The 12,482-nt window shown below is 46.0% G+C and overlaps 1 protein-coding gene across 1 annotated transcript in view; it reads right to left on the bottom strand.

Annotated features, from left to right (window-relative positions):
- Nucleotides 1-37: 37 nt before the first annotated feature.
- Nucleotides 38-12,482, bottom strand: part of EZH1 (enhancer of zeste 1 polycomb repressive complex 2 subunit) — a 28,991-nt gene continuing 16,546 nt past the window's right edge. The window contains exons 11-21 of the mRNA XM_046675806.1: nucleotides 9,727-9,907; nucleotides 9,275-9,471; nucleotides 7,711-7,802; nucleotides 6,710-6,750; nucleotides 6,034-6,159; nucleotides 4,837-5,015; nucleotides 4,223-4,318; nucleotides 3,723-3,804; nucleotides 3,162-3,242; nucleotides 2,660-2,744; nucleotides 38-2,381 (exon numbers count right to left, since the gene is read on the bottom strand). Coding sequence (XP_046531762.1) covers nucleotides 2,321-2,381; nucleotides 2,660-2,744; nucleotides 3,162-3,242; nucleotides 3,723-3,804; nucleotides 4,223-4,318; nucleotides 4,837-5,015; nucleotides 6,034-6,159; nucleotides 6,710-6,750; nucleotides 7,711-7,802; nucleotides 9,275-9,471; nucleotides 9,727-9,907 — 1,221 coding nt within the window. The 3' untranslated portion in view covers nucleotides 38-2,320. The remainder of the gene's footprint in view (nucleotides 2,382-2,659; nucleotides 2,745-3,161; nucleotides 3,243-3,722; nucleotides 3,805-4,222; nucleotides 4,319-4,836; nucleotides 5,016-6,033; nucleotides 6,160-6,709; nucleotides 6,751-7,710; nucleotides 7,803-9,274; nucleotides 9,472-9,726; nucleotides 9,908-12,482) is intronic.

Raw genomic sequence — 12,482 nt, forward strand, 5'->3', positions numbered from 1 at the left:
CCCAGCCCCAAAGCACACAGTACATAACTTGCCAAAATGGATTCTACCACTTTATTCAGATAAGAGGTCACAAGCCACAGGACTTTAAAGTGCGTGAAATTCACTGGCAATAAAGCCGCACATATACCAGCCTCCCCCCAGTCCCCACCACCTTGCTCCATCCATCATTACATGTCTGGGGGAGAGAGGTAAAGACCCGTCATTAAAGGTGGGTGACAGGAGGGAAAAAGGATGGGAGTGCTGCAGGAACAGGAGTATTAGTGGTCTGAAACTGGGGAAGGAGGGGACCGACCACGGTGATTCTGCACACTGAGGGAAGGTGGGGTCAGTCTAGCCTCTCAAAGCCTGGATGAATTTTTTTCTCCACTTATTCCTCACAGCCAGCCACTGGCATTTCAGACAGACCTAACTCCTTCATCTGCCTCTGGTTTTTCCCTATGAGTAATTCAGAGCCCACAGTCCAGCTAGAGGGTGTCTCTAATACACAGTGAATACAAACCACAGCAGATGTAGATTTCAGAATCACAGTGGGGGTTGGCCCAGTCAGGTGGGGAGAGGCTCTGTCAGGAGCTGGCTGGGCGTGTGCTCAGTGCTGAGTGCATGTGTGCCCACAAGTGTGGTGAGTGAGAGTATGTGAGTGTGTGTACATGTCCCAAAAAATCCCTATGTGACAGCTTGGCCAGAGGGAACCCCACTCCTTGCTTCATGGGACAGCCGGTGGGGTTGAAGGAAGGGAGTGGTCAGCACAGACTGGGGAAGAAAGGCTCTGATTCCCCAGAGAGAAGGGAGAAGCCTGCTCCCTATTCTAATACTCCCCAGGCCAGTCTGTACCTGTCCATGTCCTTTTCACCCAGCACAGTGTTCCTTATTCCTTGCCACCTCAGCACACCAGCCAGAGACACTATTCTCACGCAGTTCTTCTCTGTCAAGGTAGCTCCTCTTGCCTCCACCAGGAGAGGAGACAAAACTGGAGAAGAATCTTCCATCCCATCCTTCCCCATCCCTCAGGAATGGGAGTGGGCAGGGACTCCAGAGACCTTAGCTCAAGCTCCACCTCAATCTACAGACCTTCTAAAAGAAATAAAGTGCTTTGCTCCACATGAACCCCAGAGACAATGGCACCAGGGACTGGCACAGGGGGTTGACCCGCTTCTTCTGGACACTTCAAACACTCTCTGCCCATCTGCACTGCATAGGTGATGCCATCCTAAACACGTGCAGTTTGGGAGCCCCTCACCCATCTCCAAACACTTACTGTCAGCTCACCCTTCCCGACAGCAGGTACTACAGACAGGAAAGTACGTGACACCAGCAACCTCCCCTTCTCTAGTCTAGGCTGCTCCCATCTACCCGCAAGAGATTTGCAACAGTGCCCCGTGGGCCTGGCCTCTACAGAGGATGAAAGGCCTGAAAACAACTCCACATCCAGGGAACCGGAGGGTTGAGACCCAGCTCAGCACACCCCCCATGCTTCCTCAGTAGCAGCATGATGCCGGCCTGCTATCACTAGGCCAGAACTCTGGAAGGAGCTGATGTGACACTGGCACTTGCTCCCAGGAATTGAAAACTTATCCATCCATCTCCAGAGTATACAGAGAAGGATACTCAAAGCCTGCTGGGCCCCAAGCTTAGCAGTTTAACTACTATCATCAGGCTAGTTCTTGCTCTCTGTCCATGGCACTTAGCTTTCCTTCTCCTAGCACTGAACATCTATACTTAGAACTCACACTCTTTCCGTTTCAATCCTGCCAGGAGGTAAGAGGTAGTAAGGTGGCCCATCTCCCCCGTGAATTCAGTCTATGCTGCCCACCAGGCTTGCCTTTAACCTTGACCATTCATCAGGTCCAGGTACCAAACTTCATTTAGTCTGTCTTCTCCAAGTCTTAGGACCTCAGAGACATATACTGGCAACCCATTTACATAAGGACCCTTGATTTGGAAAGTTAGAATCATAGGCTAATGCTTGTTAGGAACTGCTCAAGTTGATTGCTGAGGCCCACAGCCTGGGTGGCTGACAAGAAACAAGCACAAGTCACTGATCCCCAGCCTGTGCTCTCTTCCTCTGAGGCCTGAGATGCAGTCTCCCACTTCTACAACTCTCTCTCCTGGGAGCCCAAGCCCTAGCTGCCTCTGTCTCCCCTCTCACTGGGACAGTTTTATCCCCACTGGACACAGCTCAGAGGCCTCACTACAGAGGGAGTGGGTGGGGGGTTTCTCGGTGTGGGAGACACATAGTGCAGGAAACTGGAGCAGCAGTGGTGTGTGCATGAAAGCAAAGACAGTGCCGCTACCATAAGCGCTGGTATGGGGCCCAGGAGGGCTAAAGGACATCGGTCTCCCTCTCGATCCCCACGTACTTGAGGGCATCAGCTTGGCTGTACCTGTCCCAGAGCAGGAGGAGGAACCAGGTTACTATCAAAGCTTTTGTGATTGAAAAGATAGTCCCCTCATTTCACTGCCCATCCCCCTCTCTAACAGCAGTTTATAATGCTCCCCCTTCTGAGGCAAGGCACCAGAGATCAGAACTAAGAAAAAGCCTTAACCACCCTGAGATCCTCTCCTTCATCCATATCCCCACCTTAAGCCCTCAAATCAATTCTAACAGCCACCCCTTTTGCCTCTAGGGCCACCTCCCTAGGACCATTCCTGGTTGTCTCACCTGTAATCAAAGAAGAGCTCTTCACCAGCTTGAATTGCCCTCTTGGCAAAGATCCCAATCCGATGATCCCCATTCACCATGACCACTGCAAAAAGGATAAGCCCAAGGCTAGGCTCCTAGCCAACTCCAAGTCAATAATCAGTAGTGATTCTGAGCTGAGTTTCTTCATAGTCCCAGTGAAAACATAAGTTAAGTGGAATTAGAAAGTAGTCAACGCAGGTAGTTGCCTCTATGCTTTTAGATCTGTTATTCTGGCTAGTGACACAGGGAAAGAATGATCTTTAAAAGACTCATGTTTGTGGTGAAATGTTTATAATGTATTCAGTGAAAAAAGCAGATTATAAAACTGAGAGAGAGGGGCTCAAAATGATATTAGACATTAATCATGCTTATTTTTGGACAAAAAATAACTCACACATGAAAAAAGCTGAATAATGGATAGAAATCACAGTAAATGAAGCATCCATCTCCCAGCCCACCTCCCAGGTCACTGGTAACTCACCTTTGGCATAACAGTTGGGGTTCACTGAATGGTTTGCAAATCGAATTTTGTTTCCTTTCCGGGTAGCATCCACTACAAAATCTGTATAAAGTAAACCAAGGAAGACTATGAGCTCACCAGGCAACTCCACAGCTTCTTGAGCCTGAATTTAAAATCAATTAAACAGTAATAGAAACAATACAATCTAGTGGGAATTTTGAAACCCAGCGTACTAACAGGAGCTGGAAAAGCATGCAGCATAAGAATGCAGCCTCATGTGGGAGGACTCCCTTTGGGTTCCCCCTTTTTGCTGATTATGGATCTCCTCTTCCCATCTCCTGGGTAGGGAGATTGCTGAGGTGCAAGTGCTCAGTGCTCCGATTACAAACACAACCTGGAAATGAAGGTTTTCCCAAAGCATGTGAACTGCGGCTCATGGTGGCTCTGAGTTCAATCTCACCACCTTGCTCTGTGCATCTGTCGGAAGATTCAGAGCTGATCTGAACCTGGACTAGAGCAAGGGAAATCTGGTAGGAAGACCTGTCCAAGACCGCCTTGGGATGAGAGGAAGAGACTCCATACCATTGTTGAGGTTGAAGAGGAAGCTGGACATGTATTTGTCATAGACCTTCCCTCGTCGATCAGCCTCATCTTGAGAGATGAGCTGCAGAGATAGACAGGGAACAAACAGGGAGATCAGGCTGTCTGCTCAGGGCATGGTACCCTGCCCCTAGAAAGGACTGGGAGGGGGCAGTGTCACACATAGGTGCTTACTGAGTATCAGGATGAGACTCAGAAGAGATAGAGCTTGGGTTATTTTGTTCCAATCCCCACTCAGGTTGACCAGTATTTAAGGCTGAAGAGAGCCCCTCTGCCTGCCCCCCTTGTGTGGCCTGAGCTGCCAAAGAGTCGAAGAAGAGTGGTTTCAGGATTGCAAATGGTTCTGTGGGATCCCCGAGAGGCCACATGAGAACTCAGTTGAGTTATTTAGAGATTACTTCACAGAAGTCTGGCCCACAGAAAAATCAAGGTTTCTCATCAGTATCTCAGATAAGAATGTGGGCCAAACCGATAGCACTCACCTCACCACAGTATTCAGAAATGAATTCGTTCTTCTGCACAGACTCCTTAATGAAGGTGCCCCATCCGGCCACATCTGAGGGGGCCAGCAGCAGGTGCTGGGGAAGAGGGAGTCAAAGCTCAGACTGCAAGGCATGTGTGAGTGAGGGGGTGTGCGTACTATACGTGCATATGTGCCGTGGGGGGCAGGGTGGAAAGAACTAGCAACTGTTAAGAGGATCTGAAAACAGAAAAAGGTCTAAGCCATTCTGGTCTCGTGGGAGGAAAAACAAAGAAGGGAGGTGGTGAAAGGAAACACGACACCCCTTCCTCCAGACCTGGGGACCTGCTGGACCTGAGTCTATGGGAACTCACTGCTGTGTGTCAAGTGAAAATAGACAACAGCAGTGACGTGTCCATCCTCTGCTTCTCTCAGTCTGGCCAGTTCAGGGGGTCACTTTTCCAACGCCTCGCTGGGACAGAAAACTCTATTAACCCAGTAAATGTGTGTCTTTCAGGATTTACCAAACACTTTCACGAACAAGCCCTCTAAGGAACCAGTAGAAAGAGACTGCCTGGATCTCTTCAGTCTCTCCCTCTCCATTATCTGGCCTGGAGCTCTGAGAAAAGCCCTCACCTTCTTGAGGCCACGCTGGATGCTGCAGTTCTTACAGGAAACCACTTTGCAGTCCCAGTGCTCTGAGGCCCCACAGGTGAGGCACAGGTCAGGGTCGCACTCTCGCACTGCCAGATAGCAAGGACACTGCTTGGTATTGCACTGGGTCTTACAGCGACAGCCAGGAAAACGATTCTGACCTGGGTGGGAAGACCAGTAGGATTAGGAAAAGAAGCAGGTTAATGCTGAGGCTCTGGTTTGACTCAAGACAACAGGGACGTAAATGTTATGTGTTCAAGGATATCTGGCAAAAGAGGAGAAAAGCTCCCTTCTCAATAATCATATACTCAAGTTTTTCCCAGAGAAAATGGAGTGCCTCCCAACATTCATGCCTGAGGATGAAAAAAGCAGATTTGACTACGGAGAAGTGTATCCTTGAGATTCCCCAACAATGCTCTCCTTCCCCCCTGTTGGTGGAAATTGGAAGGGAGGTAGACAGTGCCTCAGAGAAGATGAAATCAGTGCTTTTCACTGGTAAGTCCTCACCATCAAAACAAGAATCATTTTGAGAACAGAATGCATCCGTTCTATGCCACCCTCCTCCACCCACTGCCCTCCTAGCACAAGCACCCCTCCGCTGTGGCTAAGATTGATATCTGCTCTGGGCTAGGAGGTGTTATCAGCCCAACTGCCTGGGCACCAAGTTCTGCAAGCTCTTGGGGCTGCTATCAAACTGCTCAGCCATGAGTAGGTGAGGGCACAGTGGAATAAGTCAAAGAGAAGCACTTTCAGCCACTATCCTACCTTCTGCAGACATCCAGACTGACCTGATGTTAAAACTCCAGGTATTACACTAAAATAGACATACACAGAATTGTAACCTGTATATGTTGTAAAATAACATCCTGGAAGAGGAGGCTGTGTCTGCACCTTAAGGAAAAAGATTCTTATGTTTCTTAATTCTGCCCTGGAAGGCAAAGTTGGGAAAGCACCTGATTTCTTCACAATTGTTGCTTTTAAAATCATACCCCTAAGGGTTTGTAAAAAATGACTTTTCCAGACCTTAAGTATCTTGTTTCCTCTGTAGAATACTTAAAACACAGCAAAGAGAATATCAGAAGGCCCATGAGCAGTACAGGGCGCACGAGGGGAGGGAACCTGAGATGCACCAAGGCCGACTGTTCTGGTAGGCTAGAGGGGACAATGCAGAAGTCTTACAGTCTGGGTTGCACTGGCAGAACTTCTCACAGAAATTCTGAGTCATGATGCAGGGGCAGGTGCTGTCACAGGGGCGGTCTGGGTGGTCGCAGGGTTGGTAGTTGTACACTTGTGTGGAAGAGTTATCTAGAAAAGAAAATAATAGACCAGGACACTGCTGTGCCCATGCTCCCTAGCTGCCCTCCCTCTCAAGTGTCCAAGTGCATGTCCCAAGTCCAGGAGCCTGGTTCTAACCATAACCTTGGACACACATTTAGCACCTGAAGTGGGAAGCAATCATAGGTGATGGTCGCTCATAGGCTACGATGGGGTGACTTGGTTTGTAGGGAGAGTGTGGAAATGGTCTTGGACCACAGGGCAGCTATTCTAAACATTAATTGAAGTCTAGAACCTGGGAAATGGCATACTATGAAAGTCAGAGACCACAAGGCCCATAACTCTACCTCCTAAGAGGCCGTCTCAGCTGCACAAGACACTCAGCTGTTTTCAGCTGCTGCAGAGATATCTGCAATCTGCGGAAGTAGTGCAGGGTCAACAAGTGCAGATGAGGCAGGGGTGTAGGTATGTAGGGGTGTGGGTGTGGGTGTGCATGTGTGTGTGTATGGTGCATGCGTTGGACGGCCACAGGGGTGAGACCTTGAGCTGAACTGCTGAAGAATACCTTGGTGGAACTTACCTTTCTTCAGCTGAATTTTCCTGCAGTGTGCAGCCCACAACCTGAAGGAGAGAAACAGGATGGGTCTGGGTCATGGCCCTGGGGAACTCTGCAAATTCGGGTAAACGACAATGTGACCTGCTCTGAGGGACTGCGGTTTGATGATAGGGGAGTATCCTCCCCAAATCACGTCATGCGAGGCCTCTACTCTGGTACACAGAAGCTAGAGTCCATTCTAAACCCAGAGGCCTATGTCTCAAGATTTAAACATACACGACACCACCCCTCAACAAACAAACATACATAAAAGAATAAAAAACAGACACAAAACAAAACTCCACCCTCTATATCTATTGTAATTCTAGTGCTTCTCACTCTCCCCTCTCCCTCCCTCTCTTTGTGGAGGAGGAGCTGTGAGGGAGTTTCAAGATGGGGAGGTGGGAAGGCTTTTCAGGAATCTGTTCTGAGTGAAGGGACTGAAAGGGAGAAGCCATAGGGATTTCCTTCTACATCTAGAACCAGCGTCAGTTTCTTCCTTCAATACACGTGTGTCATTAGGGAACCAAGCCAACCAGAATGTCAAATTTTTTAAAAAACTTCCAACCCTAAGCAAAGGCTAGCTAGAAAACGGTGTTATTATGCAACTTAGGAAAACAACATAAGTGCCTGCCCCAAAATAAATAAACAAACCCTGATCAGAGTTGAGAAATGAGTACAGTGGTAAGTAACCACCCAGCGAGGACAAATGGCCTCAGGGTGGAGCCATGAGGCCAGTTCATGTCCTACCGGCCAGGAGCTAAATGGAAAACCAGACAGTTAGCTCATGGTCCAGAGCATCTAGGGATGGGGGAAGGGCTGGTCCACAGCACAGACCTGCAAGGAGCACTGAGAATGCTGGTCCTCAGTTGTGCAATGCCAAACTGATGGGCAGAGGCTAAAGAGGGAGGCAGATGGGAAGTTCAAGGGGAAGTCAGAGCTCAGGTAATAGCCTGGCCACACAATGTCCTTTATCTGAGCCTTGCCTGTGCTTTCTTTTCTTCTTCTGTGAGGGGTTCATGAGCTCATCTGTTGGCAGCTTCAGGATAAGCGACTCTTTGACTGCAAACTGAAAGACCTGGAAGAGAAATCCAACAGGAGCTGTCACATCTTCTTGAGCTGGGTGGTCAGATAAATGACCCAGCCAGGTGCTGGGCTTGGAAGGGTTCTGGAGAGCCTGTAGGCAACTGACTGAACATCTCTTCAGTCAAGGAGAGAAAGAGTGGGACTGAGACATCAGGTTACTGCTCTGAAGTTACTTCTTAAGTATTTATCCTGAATCAAGAAGGGAGAAATACTGAGCACAATTACAATTTTCCTGGTTTGTAGCTTTCATCTATTGCTCTGCCTACCAAGCCCTGAAGAGGCTGATTCTTTCCAACAGTATCTGTCTCTTCTCAGGAAGGGCAACTTTGTGTACCTTGTGTAACTGAGCACAAGCATGACACGACCAGTACAGTCCAGCTAAGCACTAGCTCCCTCTGTTGGTACAAAGAAGTCAGAACCTTGACTATTTTAGTACGACAGCATTTCAGGAAGGCTGGTTACCTTACAACAGCTTCTTCCCTCACAGTATTCGTTTTTAACTTTCTTTTCCTTTTTCATTACAGGCCCTCTTGAGATTCCATGAAAACTATAAATCTTCTTCTCAGGAAAATACACACAAAAATTGTTTTGCACACAGTTCTGTAGCTTTTTACGTTAAGAACCTATGCCTCAGGGAAATAGGTATGAGCTCCAAATTAAAAGCAAAAGGCACTTCAACTCATGGTTCTGTTGCTTGTTCTAAGTAGAGCAAGCCTGAATAAGAGGCCACAGAGATTCCTCCAGAAGTCAGGGAGCTAAGCAAGCTTGGCTCAAGCTCTGGTGCTCCTTTCTCACTGGACAGATTGGCCCTAACACCCAACCTCCTGTTCCTGTCTTTAGTCTGTCTTCTCATTACATTCTTCCTGCCTCCAGAGCATCAGCAGCTGCTATCAAATTGTGATTCTAGCGACAGTATGAGTGAGAAGGGTGAGGAACAGGCCCAGCCATTGGGAGTGGTAATTAGAAAACCTAGTCATAGAACATTTGGAGAATAAAGTGACTGAGGAGACTAATGGAGGGAGTGACAGTTGCAGCTACAGAAGCAGGAGCAGGAATATGCTAGATAAGAAGATCCCCAGAAAGACCCGGGAGTCCTTTCTGGGAAACACATACACATTTAGAAAGAAAGGCAGGGACCAAAAAAAAAAAAAAAAACCCAAACAAAAAAACACATCAACAAAGCTAAGAGAGTGTAGAAACATCCAGAAGAGTTAGTTAGTGGCTAGAGACAGATATGAATTCAGCAAGGAGGGGAGCAGAACCCTAAGCATTGCTAGGCCTGGAGATTGTAGGAGGCCTTGTCTTTGGGGAACCCACTTCACAGCCCAGAACCACAGGCTTATGAGGGACTGAGCCTAAGACAGCTTCTCCCCAGACAGGCAGCCTTACAGGATGGCAAAAGTGCTGACAGAGCAAAGGATGAAAGGAGGGCCCAGGATTGTTCCTGCTCCTTGAAGACAGTACCTGCTTGCATGTCTTAGTCCCCAGAAGCCTGGCTATTGAACAGAAGTTGTTGAAGTAGGTGCCATGAAAGACTCGAAAAAGAGATTCTTCAGCCCCAGTCCATTCCACAGGCTCGGAGGGTGCTTCCACTACACAGAGCTGAGGGGGGGCAGGACTAGCCTTCTGTTTTGTAGGGGTCTGACAGCGAGAGTTAGCCTCTAAGAGAGGAAGAAATAAGAGAAACAGAAGGTAAAATGCAGTTGTCATCAGTCATTACCACAAACTCAGAGGTACTTTATTCTACTTAAAAGGTAGACTAGTTAGGAACAAAAATATTCCATCTCTCCTGCTTATAGGCAAATCTGTGGAAAGAATTAACAATTTAAAAAGGTAGTAATGTTAAGTGTTAGGCAGTGATCCTGGGTTTACCAGCATCCTTGTGGAAAGAAAAGACCATTTTCTGTCCACTGTACCTGAAGAACTGGAGGCCCAGTCATTGCCTGTGTCCCTGTCACTGTCCCCTTCTTTAGTCTCAGCTACAGCAGAGGCTGAAGTGTTGGAGCAGGAAGCACTGACCATGTGGTGCCTTCGCCGGCGACGACCAGAGCACTTGGAGCGAGGGTTGTGAAGCATGGCGTACTCCTTTGCTCCCTCCTGAAAAGGACACGTGACAGACAGGAAACAGGAGCAGGCCCAGAGTCACTGTATTGATCCCATCACCACAAACCATCTTCTTCAACATCTGTGCTTACGTGCAATGATACGTTTTTTTTTTGCTTTGTACGGTTTTAAGTGTGACCATATAATAGCTGCTTAACAAACATTCTAAAACTTACAAAGTTATACCTCTTCATAAAAGAGCTGTCCTATAAAGTAGTCTTAAAAAATACATATCTATGCATCTATGCATTTTCAACTTTCCAGTGAGTTTAAAGTTCATTTTGCATGTTAGCTGTTTGGAATTTGAGAACACATTCTCCTGCAGATGAAGAACCGAGTCTCAGAGAGAGGAAGGGACCTGCTTGAGAGTATAGAGCTGATCGTTCCAGGGTGGGTCTAAGAATCAGGGTTCTTTGTCTCCAGGCCACATTGCTCTTTACATCGACTGCACTGCCTCTGTTACAATAATAAAATGTGTAATCCCTGAATTTGTACAATATTATTACTTAATTTTGGGACTTCCCTCCAAATCAGTATATTAAATGTGTTTAATCAGTATAATAAACGTGTTTTATTACTTTATAGCTATGCCTTTTTTTTTAAGATCAAATAACTATCATTCAGCTTGATCATCTATCTTCTCACCAGACTTGGTTCCCAAAGGCTTCTAGCTGTTTCTGAAAACTAAATCTACACGCAATGGATAAAGATTTACCATTACTAAGGATATACAGAATAATATACTGTAGACCCTAAAGGAAATTCCAAAAGAGAAGTTTTGAAATTAATTGAATCTGATATTATGTGCCTATGCTACAATGCGACATACACAGCATCACTTACAATGTATTCTTACTCAAAACGTTTAACATAAATATAATTAAGCCTCCAGAGCTAATTCTAGCTTATGGGAAATAGAGGACAGAGGAACAAGTTAAATGCTACCAGGAGAAAACAAAGACAAATCCAGAATATGGGATATCCTACAAGACAACCAGCCTGGACTTTTCAAAAACAAAAAAATAAAGTGGTGTGATTATCTGAGATAAAAAAAAAGACTAAAAAGACATAACTAAGTATGATGCATGACTGGATGATCTTAGTTTGAAAAAAAACTAGCTATTCTTGGTACAGCTGAACAAATTTGAATACGGAATGGATAGATGATATTATGAAATTCTTGTTAATATTCTTAGGAGTAATAATGTGGTTATATAAGACAACGTCTTTATTTTTAGGAGATGCATGCTGAAATACTTAGCAAACACATGTCACAATGTCTGCAGCTTGTTTTCAAATGGCTCAGCAAAAGATGCACATACACAAATAGAGGAATAAAACAAGTATTAAAAAAATGTTGGGGCCAGCCCAGTGGCACAGCAGTTAAGTTCGCATGTTCCGCTTCTTGGCGGCCCAGGGTTCGCAGGTTCAGATCCTGGGTGCAGACATGGCATCACTTGGCACACCATGCTGTGGGAGGCATCCCGCATATAAAGTAGAAGAAGATGGGCATGGATGTTAGCTCAGGGCCAGGCTTCCTCAGCAAAAAGAGGAGGACTGGCAGCAGTTAGCTCAGGGCTAATCTTCCTCAAAAAAAAAAAAAAAGTTATTGGGGGCTGGCCTTGTGGCGTAGTGGTTAAGTTTGGCAGCTCAGGTTCATGGGCCTGGATCCCAGGGGCAGACCCAGACCACTTGTCAGCCATGCTGTGGCAGCAACCCACATATAAAGTGGCACAAATGTTAGCTGAGGGCTAATCTTCCTCAAAAAAAAAAAATTAAATATTATTAAATCCAGGAAGAAGGTATCTTTCAACTTCTTTGCACAATTGAAAATGTTCTTTATAAAAGTTGGGGGAAAAATAGTCCAGCATTATTATATTTAAATACATACTAATTTCTGAAAAGCAATAAAAGAAAAACTGTGCATACACATTTCTGTTAAAGTTAACCACACACGAATACACACAAACACATTGCGGGCATTGGCAGCATCTTGGTAATACAGGTACAGGGTCCCAGGGTAACTACTGTGAGAAAGGCAATGTCCTTTTGAGTTATATAGATGCTGGTATATTGATGTAACATAGTATAACTGAAAAGAACATGGAGTAATTTAAAAAGCATGGACTGTGGAGTTAGACCAGAGCTTGAATTTCATCACCGTCACACCACTGACATATTAACAAACTTTGGGCAAAATATGTAACTTCTATAACCCATAATTTCTCCACCTCAGGATATTGTTGTAAGCATGAAAACAGGATAATATATGTTAAGGGCCAGCATGGTACTTGGTACATAGGAAGGGGTCAATAGGTATTAGGGAAAAAACAAATTGGATAAAGTCTATTTATTCTTTCGCTATTACCATATGGCCCATTTTCCAGATGTACACCCAATGGCACTTTCTACCATCTTTCTTCTTATTATCCCACTAAAGACAGCCCCAAGGCACTTGGCTGTATAACCTAATTTGATTTTATTATTTTTTTTTAAGATTGGCACCTGAGCTAACAACGTTGCCAAATTTCCTTTTTTTTCTTCCTCTTCTTTTCCCCAACCCCCTCCC

The sequence above is a fragment of the Equus quagga genome, chromosome 11 (genome assembly GCF_021613505.1).
Source record: "Equus quagga isolate Etosha38 chromosome 11, UCLA_HA_Equagga_1.0, whole genome shotgun sequence".
NCBI lineage: Eukaryota > Metazoa > Chordata > Mammalia > Perissodactyla > Equidae > Equus > Equus quagga.